Consider the following 21,258-nt stretch of genomic DNA (forward strand, 5'->3'; position numbering starts at 1 on the left):
CTGGTGCTTGGTCAAAAGCTTCTGCTTTACACACACCTCGCCCTGTTTGTGTGCATGTGTATGCATGAGAGAGAAAGAGAGGGCAGCTGCAGGGCAAGCCTGAGCCGTGGCTCTTCTCCAGAAACAACACATGATTTCTTTCTCAGAATCTGGCTCTGTGGCTCTTCTTCTTTTTTTGAAGAAGTCCCACCTCCCAGCATCACAGAAAGAGAGCCCTGCAAGTCTTTTGCACTCGTGCCAGGAGTAAAAAAATAGGATTTCCGTGCCAGGGCTCAGGCTTTTTTTGTTTAGGAGAGGAAGAAGAGGCAAGATTAGGTCCAAAAAAAAAAAAAAAAAAAGGGGGGGGGTCAAAAGAATCTGGAATCACTTCAGTTAGTCCCAACTAGTCGATCTATTTAATGCATTGTCAGATGGGAAGCCAATGTGGTTGTGGTGCTTTGGCTCTGGGTTCGGATCCCTGCCAATGGAAAACCATTGGGTGACCTTGGGCAAGTCATACACACACACACACACACACACTCTCTCTCTCTCTCTCAGCCCCAGGGAGGGGTGTAAACATGTCAGGTTCACTTTGTGTGTGTTTATCTCTTGTGTGTCTTCTAAGTTGTTTCAATTGACCTTAAAGCAGACTTATCCTGGGGTTTTCTTGGCAAGGTTTCTTCAGAGAGGCCTTTTTGCTATTATCTTCCCCTGAGGAAGCTGAGAGAGTGTGACTTGTTCAAGTTCTCCCACTGGGTTTCATGGCCAAGTGAGTTTTGTTACAAGTTTGCCCTTGCCTTCCCCTGAGGAGGCTGAGAGTGTGTGACTTGCCCAAGTGGGTCACCCAGAGGGTTTTGCTCTAAGTCATAAAGCACTGTGCCGCAACAATGTGCAACTCCCAGAATTCCCTAGCACAGAGCTATGGCAGTTAAAGTTGTGTCAAACCGGCTTGTTTCTGCACTGAGGCGGCGACCAGTTTGAGACCGCTTTAACTGCTCTGGCTCAGTGCTAGGGGATGCTGGGAGCTGTAGTTTTGTGAGACATTGAACCTTCTCTCTCTGTGTGTGCTCTGAGGCTGCAGGATTCTAACTACAACTCCCAGGATTCCCTAGAACTGAGCCAGAGCAGTTAAAACAGTCTCAAACTGGATTACTTCTGCAATGTAATTTACATTAATTACAATGTAATTAAATATAATGTAATCTTTAATTAGGTCCGAAACACACTGCAGAAATAATCCAATTGGAGACCGCTTTAACTGTCCTGCTAGGGAATCCTGGGAATTGTAGTTTATTGTGGCACCAGAGCTCTCTCTGACAGAGAAGGTTAAATGTGTCACAAAACTACACTTCCCAGGATTCCCTAGCAGTGAGCCAGGGCAGTTCGTTTTGGACCTAAGTGAAAGAAAGAAGTTGGCAGGGTGAGCTTTCTTAGGCTAAAGCCTACTTCCTCAGATGCATTTGCTGACTTGGTCCAAATTATTATTATTATTATTAACCTTTATTTATAAAGCACTGTAAATTTACACAGCGCTGTACATACAATCTTTTTAATTAGACGGTTCCCTGCCCTCAGGCTTACAATCTAAAAAGACATGACACAAAAGGAGAAGGGAGTGGTGGAGGGAAAGGGTAAGAGGTCCAGCCAAAGGCATCTGAGGCAGTAGACTTAAGTCTAGGAAAGCTCATGCTGCCAACTTATCTCTTTCAGTTAGTCTCCAAGGTGCTACAAGATTAATAATAATAATAATATCCAACTGCATCTGAAGAAGTAGAATTTAAGCTGCCAACTCCTCTCTTTCAGTTAGTCTCCAAGGTGCTACAAGATCTCTACATTATTATTATTATTATTATTATTATTTACTATATCCAACTGCATCTGAGGAAGTGGAAATTTAGGTCTATAGGAAAGCTCATGCTGCCAACTTCTTTCCTTCAGTTGGTCTCCAAGGTACTACAAGATCTCTCTACATCATCATCGTCGCCATCATCATAATTATCATTGTATCCAACTGCATCTGAGGAAGTCGATAGGAGAGCTCATGCTGCCAACTCCTCTCCTTCAGCCAGCCTCCAAGGTGGCGCCACAAGGTCTCTCCTCTTCTGCCCTTTGCTTATCCCTGTGAAAGTAGTGTGTGTTAGTGTGTGGTGCGTTTTAGGGTGTCATTTGTTGGATGCCCCCCACCACCACTGGGGCTTGTTCTTTAAACGCTGAGCCAGGGCAGGGGTTTGAACCCAGGCTGGCAGTCTAGGGTTTATTGCCCCTTAACAGTCCCCTGGTTTTGGAGGTATTAAGCCGGTTCCCAGCCTAGTCACGTTCCTGTCTATCCTCCTCCCCCTCAGGCTGAGGGAGAGTGAGGCGGAGGAGGAGGCCCGAGGGAGCGGCGTTGCTGTGCTGCACGTGAGCCGGGTCACGTGACACTGCTAGGGAGGAGGAGGAGGAGGGAGCCATCATTCATCTCATCTCCCTCCTCCTCCTCCTCCTGGGTCAGAGCAGCAGCAGCAGCAGCAGCGCCCGACGTGCCTGGAGTCACAGGGCGGAACACGTCGCTCCCTGTCGCCCCCTCGCTCCCATTTAACCCACTGGGCCACTCCTCCCCTCCCTCCTCCTCCTCCTGCTGCCTTCCCCAGCTGACACACAGGCAGCACTGGCACAGACTGAGACAGAGAGAGGGCTTCCATCCCAGGCTGATCAGAGCTCCAGGAGCAAGCCTTCCTTCCTATCAGACACAGACACAGAGATACAGGCTGGCCATGGAAAGGATCCCCAGCGCCCAGCCTCCTCCTCCGCCTCCTTGCCTGGGCAAGCTGGAGGGCAACGAGATGCCAGGGTAAGGCAGCCTTGTATACAGAGATAGGTAGATATATAGACATATATAGAGACATATATATATATATATATATATACACACACACACACACACACACACACACATATTTGCTCACTGGGAGTGAGGGCAAGTGGTGCTCCTGGTTTTTGACTTAACAGCAACCCTAAGGTTTTAGATATTCAGATTATTATTGTTGTTGTTGTTGTTGTTATTGTACAAAGTCCTCTGTGTAGTTAATGTAGCTAACCAGACAGTTTCCAATGATAACCATAAGTAAGAATGCATTTGAGTTTAATAAAGGTGGCTAATCAGGCAGTTTCCAGTGATAACTATAAGCCAGAATGAATATTTTGAAAAGATTTATTTAATGCACAAGGGCTGTTGTGTGGCTCCCATTTTTTGACTTAAGGCAACCCTAAGGTCCTAGGTATTGAAATAGCTACAAACTAGTAAATGTAGCTAAAGAGACAGCCTCCAAGGATAACTATAGATAAGAAATCATTTTTAAAAAGTTATTCAGTGCTCAATGGAGGTTGCAGTGTTGCCCCTGTTTTCTGACGTACAACAACCCTAAGGTCCTAGATATTCAGATATTTTCAAAGTCCTCTGTGTAGTTAATGTGTAGTAAATCAAGACACTTTCCAGTGATAACTATAGATAAGAATGCATTTGTTTTAATTTATTTAGTGCACAAAGGTTGTTGTACTTGTTGTTGGGTTGCTGTTGTTTTTTTACTTAGAGCAGTCCTAAGATGCTAGATATTCGGGTATCTACAAAGTAGTAAATATAGCTCATCAGACAGTTTCAAATGATAGCTATAGGAAAGAATGCATTTTTAAACATTTATTTAGTACACAAGGGTTGTTGTTGTGTGTCTCCTATTGTTTGACTTACAGCGACCCTAAGGTCCTAGATATTAAATATCTACGAAGTCCTCTGTGTAGTAAATGGAGCTAATCAGACAGTCCCCAATGATAACTATAGGCAAGAATGCATTTGTTTCAATTTATTTAGTGCACAAGGGTTGTTGTTGTTGTGTGGCTCCTATTTTTTGTTGTTGTTTTTTAACTTAGGGCAACCCTAAAGTCCTAGATATTCATATGTCTACAAAGTAGTAAATGTAGCTAATCAGACAGTCCCCTATGAAAACTATAGGTAAGAATGAAAATGAATTTAGTAAATGTAGCTAGTCAGTTTGCAATGATAGCTATAGGTAAGAATGCATTTGTTTTAGTTTATTTAGTACACAATGGTTGTCGTTGTGTGGCTCCTGTTTTTGACTTAGGGCAACCCTAAGGCGAACCTGTCATAAGGTTTTCTTGGCGAGTTTCCTTAGAAAGGGGTTTGCCCTGGCCATCCCCTGAGGCTGAGAGAGCGTGACTTGCCCATTGTGACTCTGGTTTCTCTTCAGATCCTATTAACCTTTCACTTTTTTACCCAGTGAGGGTTTGCTTTTTTTTAATGCTCAGTCAGGGATTTGAACCCTGGTCTGCAGAGGGGTGGGTAGTCCAAGGCTCAAACCACATTGCGCTTACACCACATTGGCTCTGGAATTAAATCAGTTTCCAGCCCAGTCTGGTCAGCCTGGGTTTGGAGGGTGTCCTCAAGAGCTTTCCTTGATGGTATCTGCAATGACAGTTGGTTTTGGGGGGGGAAAGGGAAGTGTTACTATCTTATGGTGGTAGTTCTTGCAAGTAATCTACATCTTTTCATTTCTCCTTTTGGGTCTTCGACAGGTTGGACTTCGCTCACGTGTATCAAGTTTATAAACCCAGAAGAGGGTTAAAAAGAGGTGATGATAGTAAGGTAAATACAAAGCACTCTTACTTCTTTTCTTAGCATCTTGGGTGAATACTTTTGGCCCGGTTTAAAAGAGTGCAATGCAAATGTAGGATTCTAAGAAATTATCCTGCAAAATATATATAAAGGAGCTTGCGTTTTTAAATGCCTCCTCCGGCCAGAAAATGTTGGACTTATTTGAAAGAAAAATATATTATTTGGTTAGTTGATTTGCTTTATGGTCTCAGCCTAAATACTGCAACAAAACAATTTCTTCATAGTGGCTGCATCAGACTTCTCTGGAGATAATAAAACACATAATCGTCTCCTATGTTCTTAGTAGCAATTGAGATATTCCTGTCTATCAAAGAAAACATTTCTATTTTTCTCAATTTTAATTGTAGAAAACTCTGTCTCTGTAATGTTACGAAATCACTTTTCATCCTGAATGATGCAGTTGTTGTTGTTTTTTTACCTGTTGACTTCAGGAGACCTACAAGTTACCCCACAGACTGATAGAAAAGAAAAGACGAGATAGGATTAATGAATGCATTGCCCAGCTGAAAGATCTTTTACCAGAACATCTCAAACTTACAGTAAGTGAAAATCTGGCCACTGTCCAAAGTCTTCTTCCTTCTGGTTGGGGAGTGTGTTGAGTTTGTGGGAGTTTTGTGCAGGTAAAGTTGCCATCTAGAGGTTTCCTGAAGCAGTGCAGATCTGTCTGAAGAGAGTTGTGTCTGGGGTAGGATCACTACCTTGAACCTCCTTCTGCCAGGACTTGGTTTTGTTGCCAAATTGGTACATTTCTCAAAAACATACATGCCTGAATTGGATTTGATGATGCAACAGATTTGTTAGGGAGAGTGCATTTAGTGTTGTCTCCTGCTTGTCCATACTCTTCTGCAGTTGCTTGAGATTTGGTGGCAGAGCCCTGGAGGTCCAGTCCATTTGCACCATAATACCATCTATATATATGGTGATAATAAAGAATGAAACATATGCATATTTCCCGAACTCAGGCAGAAGTGTCCTGAATTATTGTTTTTGTTTGGAAAGACAATTTTGTCTTGATCAGCTGTTTGGTTCCCTTGTTTGGCTGCAGTTAAGGAAAGCCTTCTGTTGAATCCCTATTTGATGCTCAAAGTGCCAGCGGAAGTAACCCAAACAGATATATACAACATGGCTTTACTTCCACCCTTTTTAAAATGAGCATGCTAGCTAACTGTTGCTTCTTGTATCACCTTCCTTTTATGTACACTTTAAAAATGCAGGATGTGTAGATTTAAATAGCCATCTTGAAATTAAAACATACACAATCAGATGAGCATAATGAGCATTTATCCCTGTTCCTACTGTTCTTAATCTTTCTTTCTGCCTCCCCCAATATTGTCCAAACATTTAGCACTGTTATGTTCAGGTTTCTTCAGCTGAGACTTGACTGAACTGTTTTCTCTTTCCCTTCCTCTTCAGACATTAGGACACTTGGAAAAAGCTGTTGTTCTTGAACTTACCTTGAAGCATGTCAAAGCACTAACCAACCTCATTGAACAGCAGCAGCAGCAGATCATTGCTCTTCAGAAAGGTTTACATGCTGGTGAGTATACACTGATCATGCTCATTACCCTAAGGAGAGAAAGCCCTGATGGTTAGGGTGAACCCTTATTTGAAGAAAAGGACTTTCTTTGAAGATTTGTTTTCTTTTGACCATTAATGCCTTCCAAATTCATTTCTGACTATCATACTCATGGAGAAGTAGTCTCATTTGGTTTCATTGGACGTACTCTATGCTAAGAGATACTTGATCCTTCCTCACACAATTTTTTGGAGAAGAGTATTTAAAACTTTGTCATCTGCCCTTTTCATTCAAAACTAGCTGTTTATTTGAAATTTAATTGGGCTTTTTAAAGGCTGGGACACCCACTCCTGTATCACCTTCAGATCAAGAGGAGGAAATCTGCCTGGGGAATTTTTTCCCAGCATGATGTCCCTACAGCCAAGAAGCTTGGAATAGCTTCTCTAGCAATTAACTATCAATATCCTCACCTCCTTCTCCAAAGACTTCCATGGAGCCTGGCTCTCAAAGCTGTGATTATTGAGAGGTTGTTGCATTGCATTCTCCCTAAGCCTGGTCACTGATGAGGGGTGGTGGTGGTTTTATTTATATTTAACTACTTAATTAATATCCCCATTCTCCCAGCATGGGAGCAGTTGTAGTATTTCATCTGGTGGGCCACAGCTTCCTAGCCCTGCTTTGACATTTAACCCTTCCTAGCATTTCTACTTTAATATATTATTATTATTATTATTATTATTATTATTATTATTATTATTATTACTCTGCTATCAGAGTGGCTTACAAATTGTTAATCTGACAACTAAGTACTGCCTATTCCACATGTTTGTGTCCCATCACCTAATGTCCAGATCCTTTCTTCAGTATTCTTGGTGGCAGTTCACAAACATATAAGACAAAGATGGGGAACCTTTGGTCCTCCAGATTTTTCTTGCTGGACTGCAGCTCCCTCACCATGGACTATGCTGGCTCAGGCTGATGATAGCTGCAGGTTACCCACCCCTGCTTTAAGCAGACAGTCTACATAATAGTGGTGATTCACACAGTAAACACTTTGAGAAAGCTTCCAGTGGAGGATGTTTGTCACATGAATTTGTTTGATAAGGGAGTTTTGGTAGGGTCTGCAGAGTGACTTGGAGAGACAAGTCTCTGCTGTGGTTGACACAGCAACATCTAGATTGCTATGTGAATCTGGGAGTGAGTGATGTGGCTCCTATTAGAACATCTTTCCTGCAGTTAAGTTGACTTAGCCCCTTTGAAGTCTGATGCAGTTTGAAGTCTCCGGGGCACTTCAGTTGCTGTCCCTTTCAGTGTACCCAAAACATCTAACCTAGTATGAGTTCATTTTCATCTCATGCTTACCGATCTGACTGGATTCTTTCCTGATGAGAACCAGTGTGCTATTCATTACTTTTGTTTGTTGGATTTCAAAACCTCCTTTTAGAAATGAACAGGGATGGGCAAAATGCAGCACTCCAGGTGTTGTTGGACTGCAGATCTCAGCACTCCTCACTTTTGGCTGTGATAGCAAAGGTTGATGGGAGTTGCAGTCTTGTATTGTTGAAGGGGTTAGAAGTTAAGATTCCACCATAGTGGGCATTTTCCACTGACTTTAATGAAACCTGCACTTCACCTTGTACGTTCAAATAGTTACCCAGCCAAAGTTTGCCTTATTTCTCAAGTACTAGTCCTCAAATTGCTGTTTTGAAAAAATCTTAGGTTGTAATCTTATGCCTGTGTAACCTGGAGTAAGATGCAGTGAGCACAAGTGGAACTAGCTATTTCTGAATAACTATGTGGGGGATTGTGCTGCTTCAAGCTGTATGAAATTTATAATGGTTGAGTCTCGTGGTGTTTTCAGACAAACAAGTTTTAATTAGCACACGTTTTGTGGAGTATAGATGCAAGAAAGCTACACATCCCCATCCCTCCTGGAAATTGTTCTAATTACAGGTTAATCTTCTATCGAACTTTTCCAATATATTCATTTCTTAAGTTCCTTCTTCTGGTGTTTCCTCAGATGAGCTGTCACCAAGGAACCTTGATTCTAGCCAGGAGGTATTTCGGTCTGGTTTCCAGATGTGTGCCAAAGAAGTGCTGCAATATGTGGCCAAACATGAGAATGCCAAGGAACTAAAATCTTCCCAGCTCATCAGCCACCTACACAGAGTGGCCTCTGAGGTTCTGCAGGCTGGCATCAGCAGAAAGCTAGCAGATGCTGTGCCTAAGCTCACGGACCTGAAAGAAAAGACTTGTTCTCTGACCAAAGCTGCTGAGGTTCACGGGAAAAACTGTGTGCCTGTGATTCAGAGGACTTTTGCCCACTCCAGTGGCGAGCAGAGTGGTAGTGACACAGACACAGACAGTGGATATGGAGGAGAACTGGAAAAAAATGACTCCAAATCTGATGTGCAGTATTTTAAAAAGGACACTGAACTCAAGTATGCTGTCCAAGAGAGAATCAGTTCTATCAAGCAAGAGAGTGAGGACCCACCTGCCAAAAAGACCAGGATGGAAATGTCAGAGGATGAAGACCACTTCAGCAGTGATATGCTTGGCCCTTCTTCCAGCAGTTTCTTGAGTCCTCATCCCCACCAGCCACCTCTGTGCCTGCCTTTCTATTTAATTCCACCCTCAGCAACAGCCTACCTGCCTATGCTAGAAAAGTGTTGGTACCCAGCTTCGGTACCGGTCTTGTATCCCAGCCTCCCAGCTTCCACTGCAGCACTTTCAGGGTTAATGAGCCCAGAGAAAATGTCTTCTCCTTTATTAATGCCTCAGCAGCTCCCTTCTCCAGTACCATCTCATTCCCCCATGGACTCTACTACTCTGCTTCAAGCTTTGAAGCAGATGTCTCCTTTGAATTTGGAAACCAAAGACTAAACATGAAGTGACATTCTCTTGAGATGTTCTTTATTTTTTCCTACTTGGTTGAGTGTGAGATTATTTCAGGGTCTTTCCCAACATCCCCAAACTGGCTGAAGTGAGAAGTGGGGAGGATTGTTGGTTATTTATGTCTTGGGAATCCAAGTTCTTTTTTGCTTTGTGTTCCCAAGAAATTTAGGAAAGGCCTCAAAATTGCACCTAGCTTAATGGAACTAAAGAGGAGTTTGGATTTTTTTAAAATTTAATTTAATTTGAAGTGCTTTGTACTTTTTGCCATCTATAGTATGACAACTGACTCAGTTAGTTGGCTAGGAATATGTTTCAAAGCTGTGAAAGTAAACTAAAAATGAGGCAGATTTCATGTCTATGAATATGAAACATGGTACTTCTGGTGACTTTTCAGAGTAAGGCCTAGAGAACCAAGAATGTGAGTCAAACATTGTAGCTTCCCCATCTTGCTGCTACTGCCAGTATTTGAGATCTCGGACTGAAAAATGCATGTACATACACACACAGCTAGTTATTGAAGCACTGGTAATTAATTCTGCAGTCACAGGTTGGTAAAGCACTCTAAGTGATTTGGGGAGATTTTGAGCCTGGTTTCTAATCACATTTCTACTGATTGCACATATATTTTCTTTTAAATGCTGCCTCGAAATTTTGTGTAGCTTCAGCTGCTAGATAGAGACTTGTGGGGAGGGCATTTTTGGGTGTGGCCCATTTATCCCTGCCCCTCGCCCTGGGCATTGTTTCTCATAACGGCTAGAGAGGAACTTCTGAGGAAAGCCAAATGTCTAAAGAGACAAGTCCAGGCATGGTCAAGACAGCAGCTTTGACTAGCACAAAATGGTTATCAGATGGGTAACTTGGGAATAGCATTTTTCCCCTGTTGTTAACCATCTCTGAAGACAACCCAACCTGTTGTCTCCTACATAAGAGTTTCCCACCAACAGCTCTCTGTACAACTTTCTTTTTCCAAATACCTACAGAAACTGCTGTCTCATCTAACAGCAGAATACTTGTTACAATTGCCACAGTGAAGACCAGCTCTCACAGAGCCATTGGTGGCACATAGCAAAACTAAGCAAGTGTCTGAGGCAAATGAATGTTAGGGAACCCAGGGTAACCCCTAATTTACTCTTCTTTCTTTGAAGCTCAAGATATTTGAGTGTGGACCACATAGCACTTCTGCACCACCAAAGCAGGTCATAGCGATCCTTACTCCGGCACAGGCTGTGTATAGCGGGTGAGGGAGGGCATCCAAATAGTCAAAAACAACACTCCTGACTTCAATAAACCTCATTTCTGGTTTAAAATCAAGCACTTTTCCCCTTAAAAGTTTGGAGTCGGAAAAATTGAGATTGGGGCTTGGAGCAATTGCTTTTCATTATCTCCTGCTGAGGCTGGTCCTTAAAAAATGAATCGACATGGCGAGAGTGTAAGCAGTGTTTTCTCAGTGAGGGGAAGATGGGCCTCTTTGCCAGTTGGCAGAGCTGCCCTTAATGGGCTTTCATTATGGAAGCTAGACCTCTGGTTTTGGGTCTTCATAAATATGATGCTAAATATTAAAAGCTCCTGCAGTCAGGTTGTCTAGCACAGTTGGCAGAACTTGCATAATTGAGTGCAAGAGTTTGGCAGGGGTAAGGTGCCCACCTTTCCCTGGGATGGTTGATGGTTATACACCACAACACCAAGGAATATAAGCAGCTGTCATCTAGAGGAAACCTCCATATCTACCTTAGACTGAACACATTCTACACTGATAATTACTGCATCTGATTTTGGCTATTTAAGAATCCATGTCAAATGGTGGTGTCATCTAGTAGTTTTGCGAAATTCATAAAGCAACTGTCCTATGATCAGTCATTGCGTTATTGCACCGAGTCCTAGAATGCACTATGCTCAATCTCAGATTGTGTTTGACCATTTATTTTATTGCTGGTTTAAAAAAAATATTTTTTTGTACACAGTTGTTGCCTTTATTTGTAAAATCTGTTTTAAATATAAATGTGTACATATAAATATATGGATATGTAAAATAAAATGTTTCAGAAGTCTATTATTTGTAAAACTACTTGAGTATAAAGAAAGTGGGAAATATGAATGTATTCCTGTTTCTTTTTAATGAGGAGAATATTTTTGTTCTTCCTCTAGGGAGAAGTAGAGTGTTTATATTTTTGGAACCTTCTTGAAGGTGGGAATATTGTAAATATTTTTATCAGAGTAAATGTTAAGTTAGTTGTTTTAAAAAAATAATAAAATTATTTTCCTGTGGAATGTGAGTACAACTTCTTTTGTTTGAGGGACGTTCTAACTATAATACCTACTTAATATACGGTAGTAATAACTATTGTATTAGCAACACCTAGGAACTGATGCTACAGAGAAATGGTGAGGGAACCTGATCCAGAATCTAAATTAAGATGGAATTTTTGAATGGAAGTTGTCTGCCTTAATTGACTTCAACAGGACAAAACAGCAACTGATAAAACAGGCCAACAAAATCCAGTTTGTGGCATCTCCTGAGTCTGATCCTGATTTTTAGGGTGACCATGTATCCTTCTTTACAAGGGAGATATCTATTTGAAGGTATCCTTGCTTTGAAGGCTTGTCCCCTCCAAGTCTCATGTAAAGATGAAGCACCCTAAGAAAGGAGAGCAAGGTCTTTGAAGTATCTCATCCACATTTAGCAAGTTGGCACCTGCTTGACAGAATGAACAAACATACAGGTCACTTGTTGATCAATGTCTTCCCTGCCATAGATGTATGTTTGGTCTAATAATAATATTTTTAAAGGTGCATGTCTATATAACTGAACAGATGTAATGCAGATCTTAATGATGTGTTGCCCTCTTTTTTGATGATGTATAAGGGGCTGACCTCTAGGTTTGTGCTACTTCCAAGGAAGGGGTTAATGAAGGGCAAGAAAGGCCATGATCTACACAGGAATAGCGGTATATAAATTAAAAAATTATTATTATTATATTATTATTATGAATGTCATCATCTTGACGACAATATGGCCTAAAAGCTTCCTGAAATAATATGAACAAAGCAAAAAGACCCTTCATATGGAACAGGAGGAAGTATTCTTCCAACCTTCTGCCAAATACTCTTGAACCCCTCGATTGCTGCTGGACAGGCTCCTGCAAGCCCAGCAGTCACTGAAATTGAGTCATAGGCTGCCAATGGGCTTTCACAGAACTGAGGTGATTGCCAGATTTAAAGCACATGCACTTTTATATTTATTGTGTTACTTACAATATTCACAAGCCACTTTTTCTGACACATGCAGTTAGGAAAAAGCTGCCGCAACAAAATATTAAATTCAATCACAATTATTAGTACCATTAGCAAGAGCTAACAACTGAAGATGAATGGAAATGAATACCACTTGCAGGGAGGTCTAGCGTCTGGGGTACTAACAGTAGAGGTCTTTTTGGTTTTGCCAGCTGTTTAAGGGACAGGAGACAGTTGTCAGAGCCTGCTAACTCAGTTTCAGCTGGCAACAGAAGCAAAAGAGGACAAGCTCATGCATCTCTAATAGCTATGTAGCAGAAGGCATTTCACCAGTTATACTTGAAATGCCACCTTCTGCACAAGTATTAAAGGTGTAAGAGGACTATCTTCTTTTGCACTCCACTTGCCACTGTGCATTAAGGCTCCCAGGTTAAAAAAGGAGACAGGGCTCCTGTCCCTTCAATGGCTGTGTAGAAAGGAGATCTCAGCAGGTCTTATTCTTGTGGAAGCAACACCTGCTGAAATTACTCTTCAACCCAACCATTAAAGACTTAGGAACTCTGTTTCTTTTTCACCAGGCATCCCTATTTGGCATTGATACAGATATCTGTGCCTAGACAATCCCTTGAAACATGTGAATTTTGGGTAGGGTTGTCATGTCAGGACTACCCCAGAGCCATTGCCTGGGATCTAGAAGGAGTAGGTCCTAGAGCTGTGTTGCATGGATGATATCACGAGGGGAAATCCTTGATGATGTCAATCTGGCTGGGAGTTTCTGAGAGCTGTCGTTCAAAAAGTAATTTTTTAAGCTCTGATATTAACAACACTGTGCACAGCTAAAATGTGTGTGCTAATAAATATTTTACCAATGACAAGTTGGCCACCCAGGGCAGAGGGAAAACTAACACAGTCAGTCTGCAACAAACTGCAAGTTACAGATATTGATATTACTGGTGAAAGACCATGTGGGATATTAACATATCTGTAACTGTGGGGCAGAGTAGTTCTCATGGGGTGTTTTTATCTATGTAGTTCCCCATGCCCCAGAATATTAGGTCCTCAGACAGGCACCTATCATTAAAAGCAATTCCAAGCTTTCCTTTTGGAACTTCAGAACTATCTCAATAGGTATCAGATGAAATACAAAAAGAAAAGAAGTGTAGCAAGCTGCCTGAAAATATGAACTGTGGACTTCTGGGTTCACTGGCAACTTGTGATCCAAAGAGGCAAGTAACTCCCCCACCCTGCCCTAGTTCAAACCTCACCTTTGTTATAACTTACCCACCAGCACCGAAGTCACAACACTCTTTTTCCAACTTGTCCTGTAATTTAAGGGAAACCATGACTTTTCTTTTTGTTAGTCCGACTAGAATAGACCCATTTGATGAATTGTTCATTAGTGAGTCAACACATAGATAAATCCAATAGGTTCAGTGAGTCTACTCCAGGACCAAAAGAAACATTAGGCCTACATGTATCCTATGTGAGCTAACTAATTCCCTTATGTCGTTGAATGTTTGTGGGCACTTAAAATGTTGCATAAATGCTAAGCCAGCATGCTGTGGTGGTTTGAGTGTTGCACTATGACTCTGGAGACCAGGGTTCCAATCCCCATTCAGCCATGGAAATCCATTGGGTAACCTTGGGCAAGTCTTGGATGAAGGCAAAGGCAAGCCCCCTCTCAACAAATTTTATGGTAGCTGCTGTCACACTGCAAAATTGATGTACTGTAGTTTGATACTACTTTAACTGCCATGGTTCCACACTATGGAATCCTGGGATTTGTAATTTGTTGTGGCACCAGAACTCTGAGAAAGAAGGCTAAATATCTCACAAAACTACAAATATAGAAGTTAAGGCAGTGTAGATGCAGCCCAAGAAAACCCTCTGATAGGTTTGCCATAGGCCTTGAAAACATTGGCTGGCATCCTATGGACCCACATTACATGAATGTGTAACTTATGTTTTTGTAAATGGTTGTTATTCCTGTTTATGATCATGGTGCTATTGCCACAATTTCAAACGCCCCCTACAAACCTACTTTAATAACCAGCAGCCAATGGAGGTCTCTTCTGTGGGTGATTGGGGCAGTGCAGGGTGATATTTCCACCCCCTTGATTGCAATGTGACAATCAGAAGCAGGATCCTTGTTGCACAATAGATCATTGACTAGGAGAAGGCTGGAAATGTCACCCTACAGCACCTCAGTAACCAGGAGGACAAACCTCCATTGCTTGGCATGGCTGTTATGGTAGACTTAGAATGCTGGGTCAGGAGACAATATGTAATTAGGCATTTGCTATGTCTATGATTTAGGATATTGGCCAATGTTTATAACCCTTTTGCCTGTCCTCTTAAACCCCATAACAATCCATATATCTTTCTTGCTATCAGTGTTTTTCTTGTCTTCTTCTCACAAGACTGTTTTGAGAGTAACATCTATCAGTTCATATCCCCTGTTTGCTAGGGAAAGCAATGGGTGGAAATACCTTTTCAGTCCATTCTAAACATCAGATGGTGGTGTTGAGGGGAGAGGGAGATGACTACCTATGAGAAAGATAACTGGATTAGGCCAGTCAACAGGTGAAGCTTGGGAATCTCCTCATCCAAAATACTGCTTTGAAAAATTAGTAACATTCCTTGAATCTGCAGTGTGTTCCCTTGGAAGCTGTAGATCTCCACAGATGTAACTCTATTACCCATGCCAAAGATGCCTTCAAACCAAAAATATCCCATAATCCTTACTTGACAGCACACTTCAAATTTCCAGAATCATTAATAAAATAGAGGTACTTTCTGTTCCTTTCTCAGTGTTTCTAGAAGTCAGTGAGAAATGGCTTTTCAATTTAAACAGAGGCAGGGTTGGGCTTGGCTTGATATAGATGACAGGCACATGCTTTGGCTTAAGGGGTAAGCCAACTGCCATGCCTATTTCCCAGGTCACTACATTCTCCCTCAGGCTTTGCTACATGCTCCAACACGCTGTCTGGGTGTGACTGCTGTACACCTCTGTGAACCAGCTATTCTGTACCAGATTCACCTAGACTAGGTTTGTGTGAGGTTTCATTCTCCCTTGAAAAATACTGGATCTGTTTTGGAAAGTTTGTTGTAAAGATTACATTACAAGCTAGAAATACATTAAAAAAGCTATGAGTCGGTTGTACTTTCTTCTTGTCACCATTTAAAAAAAAAGTCACCAGAGGCCAACAAAAATTGCAAATGGCAGCAGTGCCATTGTTGCCACAATCCAGAAAGCTGAATGACTGGCAAGCGGTGCCTGCTGGTGCTTTTGATATGTTTCTTGGACAGGAGCCTCTGCCCTTGTCCCACTAGTGCCCAGTAAACTGTTTTTGGAATTCCATTGGAAAACAGTTTGTGGCATGCTAGTGGTGATGGTTGAAGGATTGTGTTTGGCTCTCTGCTTTTCTAAGAAAGGAAAAAGCAAAGTCATGCTGACCATGCATGTGCCATTGGGTGTGCCTATGTAACTCTCTGGGTTATGGCCAACATGTTTCTTCCAGGGTTGCATTAAAAAATATTAGGTTTCTAGCAAATAAATGTGTTTGTTTTTTTAAAAAACCCAAACAAAACAGACCCTTTTCCTCTTCAAATCCACTTCAACTATTTGAAATATCTGAAATGATTACACTTACCTTGAAGTAAGCCTTAATGAATATCCCAGTGCATACTTATGATTATATGTAGAATCACAATTTTAGTTATGTTGAAGGAGTTCTAGCTTGTCCAGTGAACTGCTCTTGCTTACTCTTGTTATAATAAAGTCATCTGACAGCTTCCAGACTCACGATCATAGCATTGGTGCTATAGCTTTTACTGCAGCAACTTTTTCGCTAAGGCTTGAATCTCATGTAGACTTACCTGAATATATACATAATTGGATTCAGTGCAACTTAATTCTGAGTAATGATCATACTGAGGATTGTGCAGTAAAATTACATCATATATTGTTCAATCCTATTCACAAGTATCTTGGAGTAATCCTCTTTATTGGGACTTCCTTCTGAGTATTTAGCCATAAGGTTTTGCTCTTAGTTACTTGTTCCATGGGTATCAAGCTAGATACCCTGTGGTATGGGTACCACTGGTAGAACAAGTAACGGATGTTTGTGGCCTTCCTTCATTGAAGTAGGAAGGCCTATGTTTCCTAGTTATTATATATTAGTTGTTTTCTTTTTAATGGTAATGTTTTCAACTACTTTTAATTTTATTGATAGTTTACCAATACTGTTAACTTCTGTATGAGGTGATTTTTTAAACTGAATTTGTTTAAACCTTTGTAAGCAGGCTTGAGTCCTCATCTGGGAAAAAGTGGTAATCAAACAAGCAAATAAATTTGGCTGCAACGATAAATTGAAATCTATGCAAAAATATGATTTTCTTTCTGCAACAAACTGGTGGGAATATAAACCTGAAAAAGTTGTTGAAAATGGTGACCTAAAAATGATACTTTAAGAATCAAATGGAAAAACGATTAGATTAAAATGTGCCAGACATAAATGCAGTTGAGAAAAAGGAAGCCTGGATTATAGATGTGACAATCCCAGAGGGTAGCAGAATCAAAAACAAAGAGAGGGAAAAGATTATGAAATATTGAGATCTATAAACTGAGATTTGGTTCTTCCAGGAAAATACTATAAATTTAAAAGTGATAACTTCACTTCTTTTGGCCACCGAGGAAAGAAAACTGTGATTCCAGTAAGGATAAGTGCCCTGGGAGCAATTCCAAATGGACTAACAAAATGAATGAAATCACCACAGATCAAATCACAATGGCATAATTACAAAAATCACAGTGGCACAATTACAAAAAGTGAAACTTCTTTGGAAGCAATCTGAATAACTGATAATCCAAAACCTGGTTACACCTGATAGACTGTCAAACTAATAGAGATAGTGGTATTTGTAGTAGTAGTAGTGGTGGTGGTGGTTATGGCATGGTTAGGTATCCCATTCTACCTTCCCATACAACATTCTGTGGCTGCTTGCTTTCTCCATACAGGTAATTAACTAGAACTGGCCTGGTGGTGGTATGCCTTCAAGTCATTTTCCCCAATTTATGGCACCCCCAAGGCAGTGAACCCATCATGGGGTTTTCTTGGCAAGTTTCTTTGGGGGTGGGTTGCCATTGCCATCCTCTGAGGCTGAAAGACTATGACTTGCCCAAGGTCACCCAGTGGGTTTACATGGCCAAACCAGGATTGGAACCCTAGTCTTAGGGTTCTTCGTCCATTGTTCAAACCACTACACCACACTGGCTCTAGTAACAGTGTCTACACAACTAACAAACAAGCTGAACCAACCCAAAAGAAACAATGAGCTGGTTAATGGTTTCCACCACTCCTCCAGAAACTGATGGACTATAAACCGCATAGCCAGCATATTCACCTGAAGGATGCTGGTAGCTGCAGTTCAGCAGCTTCTGGAGGGCCACAAGTAATCTAACTGACAGAAAAGCGGGTGGAGGTCATTCTTTTCTGTGTCACTGATTGCAAGATTGATCCAAAGTAATTCATTCTCGAAGGTGTGGGGGGGGGGGAGGGGGAAGCACTAACCCGAATGCAGATTAATAGGCACATGACAAGAACCCCCAACCATAAAGTGGATTAAAAGCCCAGGAATTCCACTGTTGCTGACAGTTGTGCGAACAAAAGGGAGCTTAATTGTGTTTGAGGCTAGCTAGCACACATGAAATGAACTTGAAAATCCCTGGACTTGGGTAATGGTGATTGCATAATCAGGGCTGGTTTGAAAATGGGAAAGTGTCCATGCAAAACTGAGGGAGGCCTGGAAAAGCCCCCACTTTGTCACAGGGGGCAGCAGGAGCCTTTTTCTGTCACCAGGAGACAAGGCCGGGCAACATGAGGGATATTTGCAGGGCGTTGCTCTAATTTCCTCCCACGGAAAGTCCTGCATAAGCACACTCTCTCGTTATATAACTGGCTATGCAAATGTGAAATGTGCATGCTCGATTGCCTTCCCATCCCTATATGTCCTCCTTCCTCTGCTTTGAAGCCGTGCTCACCCAAAATGCTCTTAGGCATGTGAGCCTCCTCTGTCCTGGCTGGAAAACAGCCCTCACATTAGAAGGAGAGGCAGGGAGGGAGAGCAAGCATCAAAGGGCCTCTGTGAGGCTTGGAGTTATCAGCTTGTGACGGGCTAGGTTTGCACACTGCCTCCACACTTGGACTGTTCAGACAGGGCGTGTTGTTGAGTTCCCCTCCCCTGGCTTGTTTTCATGGTCTCACCCAGCTGTGACCTGCCTTGAATGTTGACACAATGTCACGTTTCCGACTGCAGTCTTTCATGTGCAGCCTGAGGCTAAATACGGCTGCTGGTTCCTGGAAACAGACGTGCCTGGCACCCTTTCAGCAGAAACCTGATCCCCATGTGGGCTTGGCACAGCCAAGCTGAATAACATGGCAATAACTCTTCTAGTGGCCTTCTCCTCCTCCTCTTTCTGAACATAAATAGGGATTGCTAGGCAAACTCCTGAGAATGCAGCAATATAAGATTAGGTACTTCTCCACCCCCATTGCCCCAAGAAAATGAAATTGTGCAAGAAAGCAAATATGGGAGGGTGACCAGCGATGACAGTGCTGGGTGCAATAACCCATGCCATGGAAGTTTAACGGGATGATCATTACCTTCTCTTCCTGACCCTTGCCACCATATGAAACCATGGCCAATTTGTACCTATGAGGGAAGCAATACTGAAAAAATGCTTTGATTCTCCATTGTTGGAGATGCTAGAGGACCAGGATGGGGAATGTGTAGCCCTCTAGAGGTTGCCGGATTCCAGCTCTCAACATCTTTCACCATAGGTTATGTTGTTTGGAGATGATGGGCAATGAGGTTGGGTGCATCATACCACAACATGAATGCTTAATGGGATGATCATTATACTTTCTTCCTGACCCTTGCCACCATATGCAACCATGGTCAATTTGTACCTATGTGGGAAGCATTACTGAAAAAAATGCTTTGATTCTCCACTGTTGGAGAACTAGAGGACCGGGATGGGGAATGTGTGGTCCTCTAGAGGTTGCTGGATTTCAATTTCTACCATCCCTCACCACAGGCTATGCCGTTTGGGGATGATGGGCAATGAGGTCCAATGACATGTGGAAGGCTACTCCTGCTATAGGGTGCACTATACTATGACATGTGATGAAGTTTAACAGAGTAAAAACTGGAGAGAGCTCCTGTTCTTTTTATAGTGGTGTAGAAGAGAGAATTTTGGTCAGCGTTGCTTGTTAGCTGGTTGTGTGACAATTGTACATCACTGACTGAAATTCTTTCTTCTAACTAGCTATTAAAGGGACAGCGGGAGGCATCTCTTGTTTTCACTCTGGCAACCCTACATTTGATTTCAAGGATATAGCTGTATTAGTTTGTAGAATCACTATGTAGAGAGCATCTTTGAGACTAAAGAAAAAGTTGGCAGCAAGTTGGCAGCAAGAAAGTAGACTTAAGTCTATGAAAGCTCATGCTGCCAACTTCTTTCTTTCAGTTATTCTCAAAGGTGCTATAAGATCTCTCTTCATACCACATTTGACTATTAACCATGACTAGAAGAGACCACAACATGTAGGCCTGATATTGCTAAAATACCTATGCTATGGATGATGTATCATAATCCCAATAGGCCCAAAATCATAGGATACACAATCAGCTATTTCCCTGACCACTTTTATCCCCACCAGAAGTTTAGAGGGTTCCTCCACTGCCATTTTATTACCTCCTCACTCCTGTCTTCAGTTGTTTCCTACATGAACATCTCATCCTCCTTCATCCACCTTGTGTAATTTGTCAGTTGGCAGAAAGTTATTTCCCCTCAGTCACAAAGTATGCTAAAAAAGATGTCAATGAACTCATGTTTCTCCTACATTCAAACTAAGATTCCAAATATAACACTACAACACCCTGTGTGTCCTAAATTTTGGGTTTCAATCCAAAATTATTTGTGTTGTGCTTTGAGCACTGGACTATGACTAGAGACCTAGGTTCAAATCCCCATTTGGCCATGGAAAGAATCACAGTCTCTCATCATCAGAGGATGACAATGGTAAATCTTTTCTGAAGAAACATGCCAAGAAAACCCCATGATAGGGTCTCCATAAGTTGGAAATGACTTGAAGGCACACAACAATAACAACAGTAGAGCCATTGGAATTAACAGAGTTTATTACTGTAGTCACAATTAACTTAAGCCCCATTGATATCAAAGTTCTGCTGTATATAGGGAGATTATCACACATGTATTTTCGCCTGATTCGGGCATGGGCTGGGTATGGGCTTGAACAGGTGAAAATGGGTCTTATTGCACACCTTTTTGCCCAACTCAGCTGCATAGCATATCTGACCTGGACTCCTGGCATAATTTTAGAACCTATGATACTTTCCTGTCCTTCAAAAATTATGCCAGGATTCCAGATCAGGTATGTGATGCGGCTGATTTGGGCAAAAAGGCATGCAATAAGATCTGTTTTCACCTGTCCAAGCCCATGCAATGCCTAGCCCATGCCTGAATCGGGAGAAAATACATGTGCAATAATCTCCTTGATCTAACATTGGATTTATCCATCAGAGTGTGGCAAGGTGAAGGGATAGTGAAGCAAGTGAAAATATCTTACTTACATTGTTTACACACATTATTGCTTGCTTAATTCATTGCCTGTTTCCATTTTTAAATTGTTGGGGAGGGGGAAAGCCTAAAACCATACAGCTGTATGCAAAGTCACAAAACCCAAAAATTGTCCATAAAGTCAGAATATTCCCATTAAGAGCAATACAAAGGTGGACTGTGTGTGTTTGTGCGCACACGCATGTGCAAAGCAAACAAGGAAGGCGTGGGACAGAGGCATGGCATTTTGCCCTCCTTTGTAACCCAAACACTTTCTCAGAAAGGAGACACATATATTTTCATCTAGGCCAAATTAAAGGCAATTGA

At 41.8% G+C, this 21,258-nt stretch overlaps 2 protein-coding genes across 2 annotated transcripts in view; one reads left to right on the forward strand and one right to left on the reverse strand.

Annotated features, from left to right (window-relative positions):
• SUMF1 (sulfatase modifying factor 1) overlaps positions 1 to 21,258 on the reverse strand; it is an 891,645-nt gene that overhangs the window by 542,232 nt on the left and 328,155 nt on the right. The gene's annotated exons all lie outside the window — the stretch shown is intronic.
• On the forward strand, positions 2,527 to 11,324 carry BHLHE40 (basic helix-loop-helix family member e40). Its single transcript, XM_042448628.1, has 5 exons — positions 2,527 to 2,809; positions 4,546 to 4,615; positions 5,077 to 5,184; positions 6,059 to 6,182; positions 8,182 to 11,324. The coding sequence occupies exons 1-5, from the start codon at positions 2,733 to 2,735 to the stop codon at positions 9,042 to 9,044; spliced, it is 1,242 nt and encodes a 413-aa protein (XP_042304562.1). The 5' UTR covers positions 2,527 to 2,732; the 3' UTR covers positions 9,045 to 11,324.

This window comes from Sceloporus undulatus, chromosome 2 (genome assembly GCF_019175285.1).
Source record: "Sceloporus undulatus isolate JIND9_A2432 ecotype Alabama chromosome 2, SceUnd_v1.1, whole genome shotgun sequence".
Lineage (NCBI taxonomy): Eukaryota > Metazoa > Chordata > Lepidosauria > Squamata > Phrynosomatidae > Sceloporus > Sceloporus undulatus.

Excerpts from the sequence above, each read along its gene's own strand:
- BHLHE40 (XM_042448628.1), top strand. The coding sequence starts at position 2,733 with ATGGAAAGGATCCCCAGCGCCCAGCCTCCTCCTCCGCCTCCTTGCCTG. Across the intron at positions 4,616-5,076 it reads AAAGAGGTGATGATAGTAAG|GAGACCTACAAGTTACCCCA; the intron begins GTAAATACAAAG and ends TGTTGACTTCAG. Across the intron at positions 5,185-6,058 it reads CAGAACATCTCAAACTTACA|ACATTAGGACACTTGGAAAA; the intron begins GTAAGTGAAAAT and ends CTTCCTCTTCAG.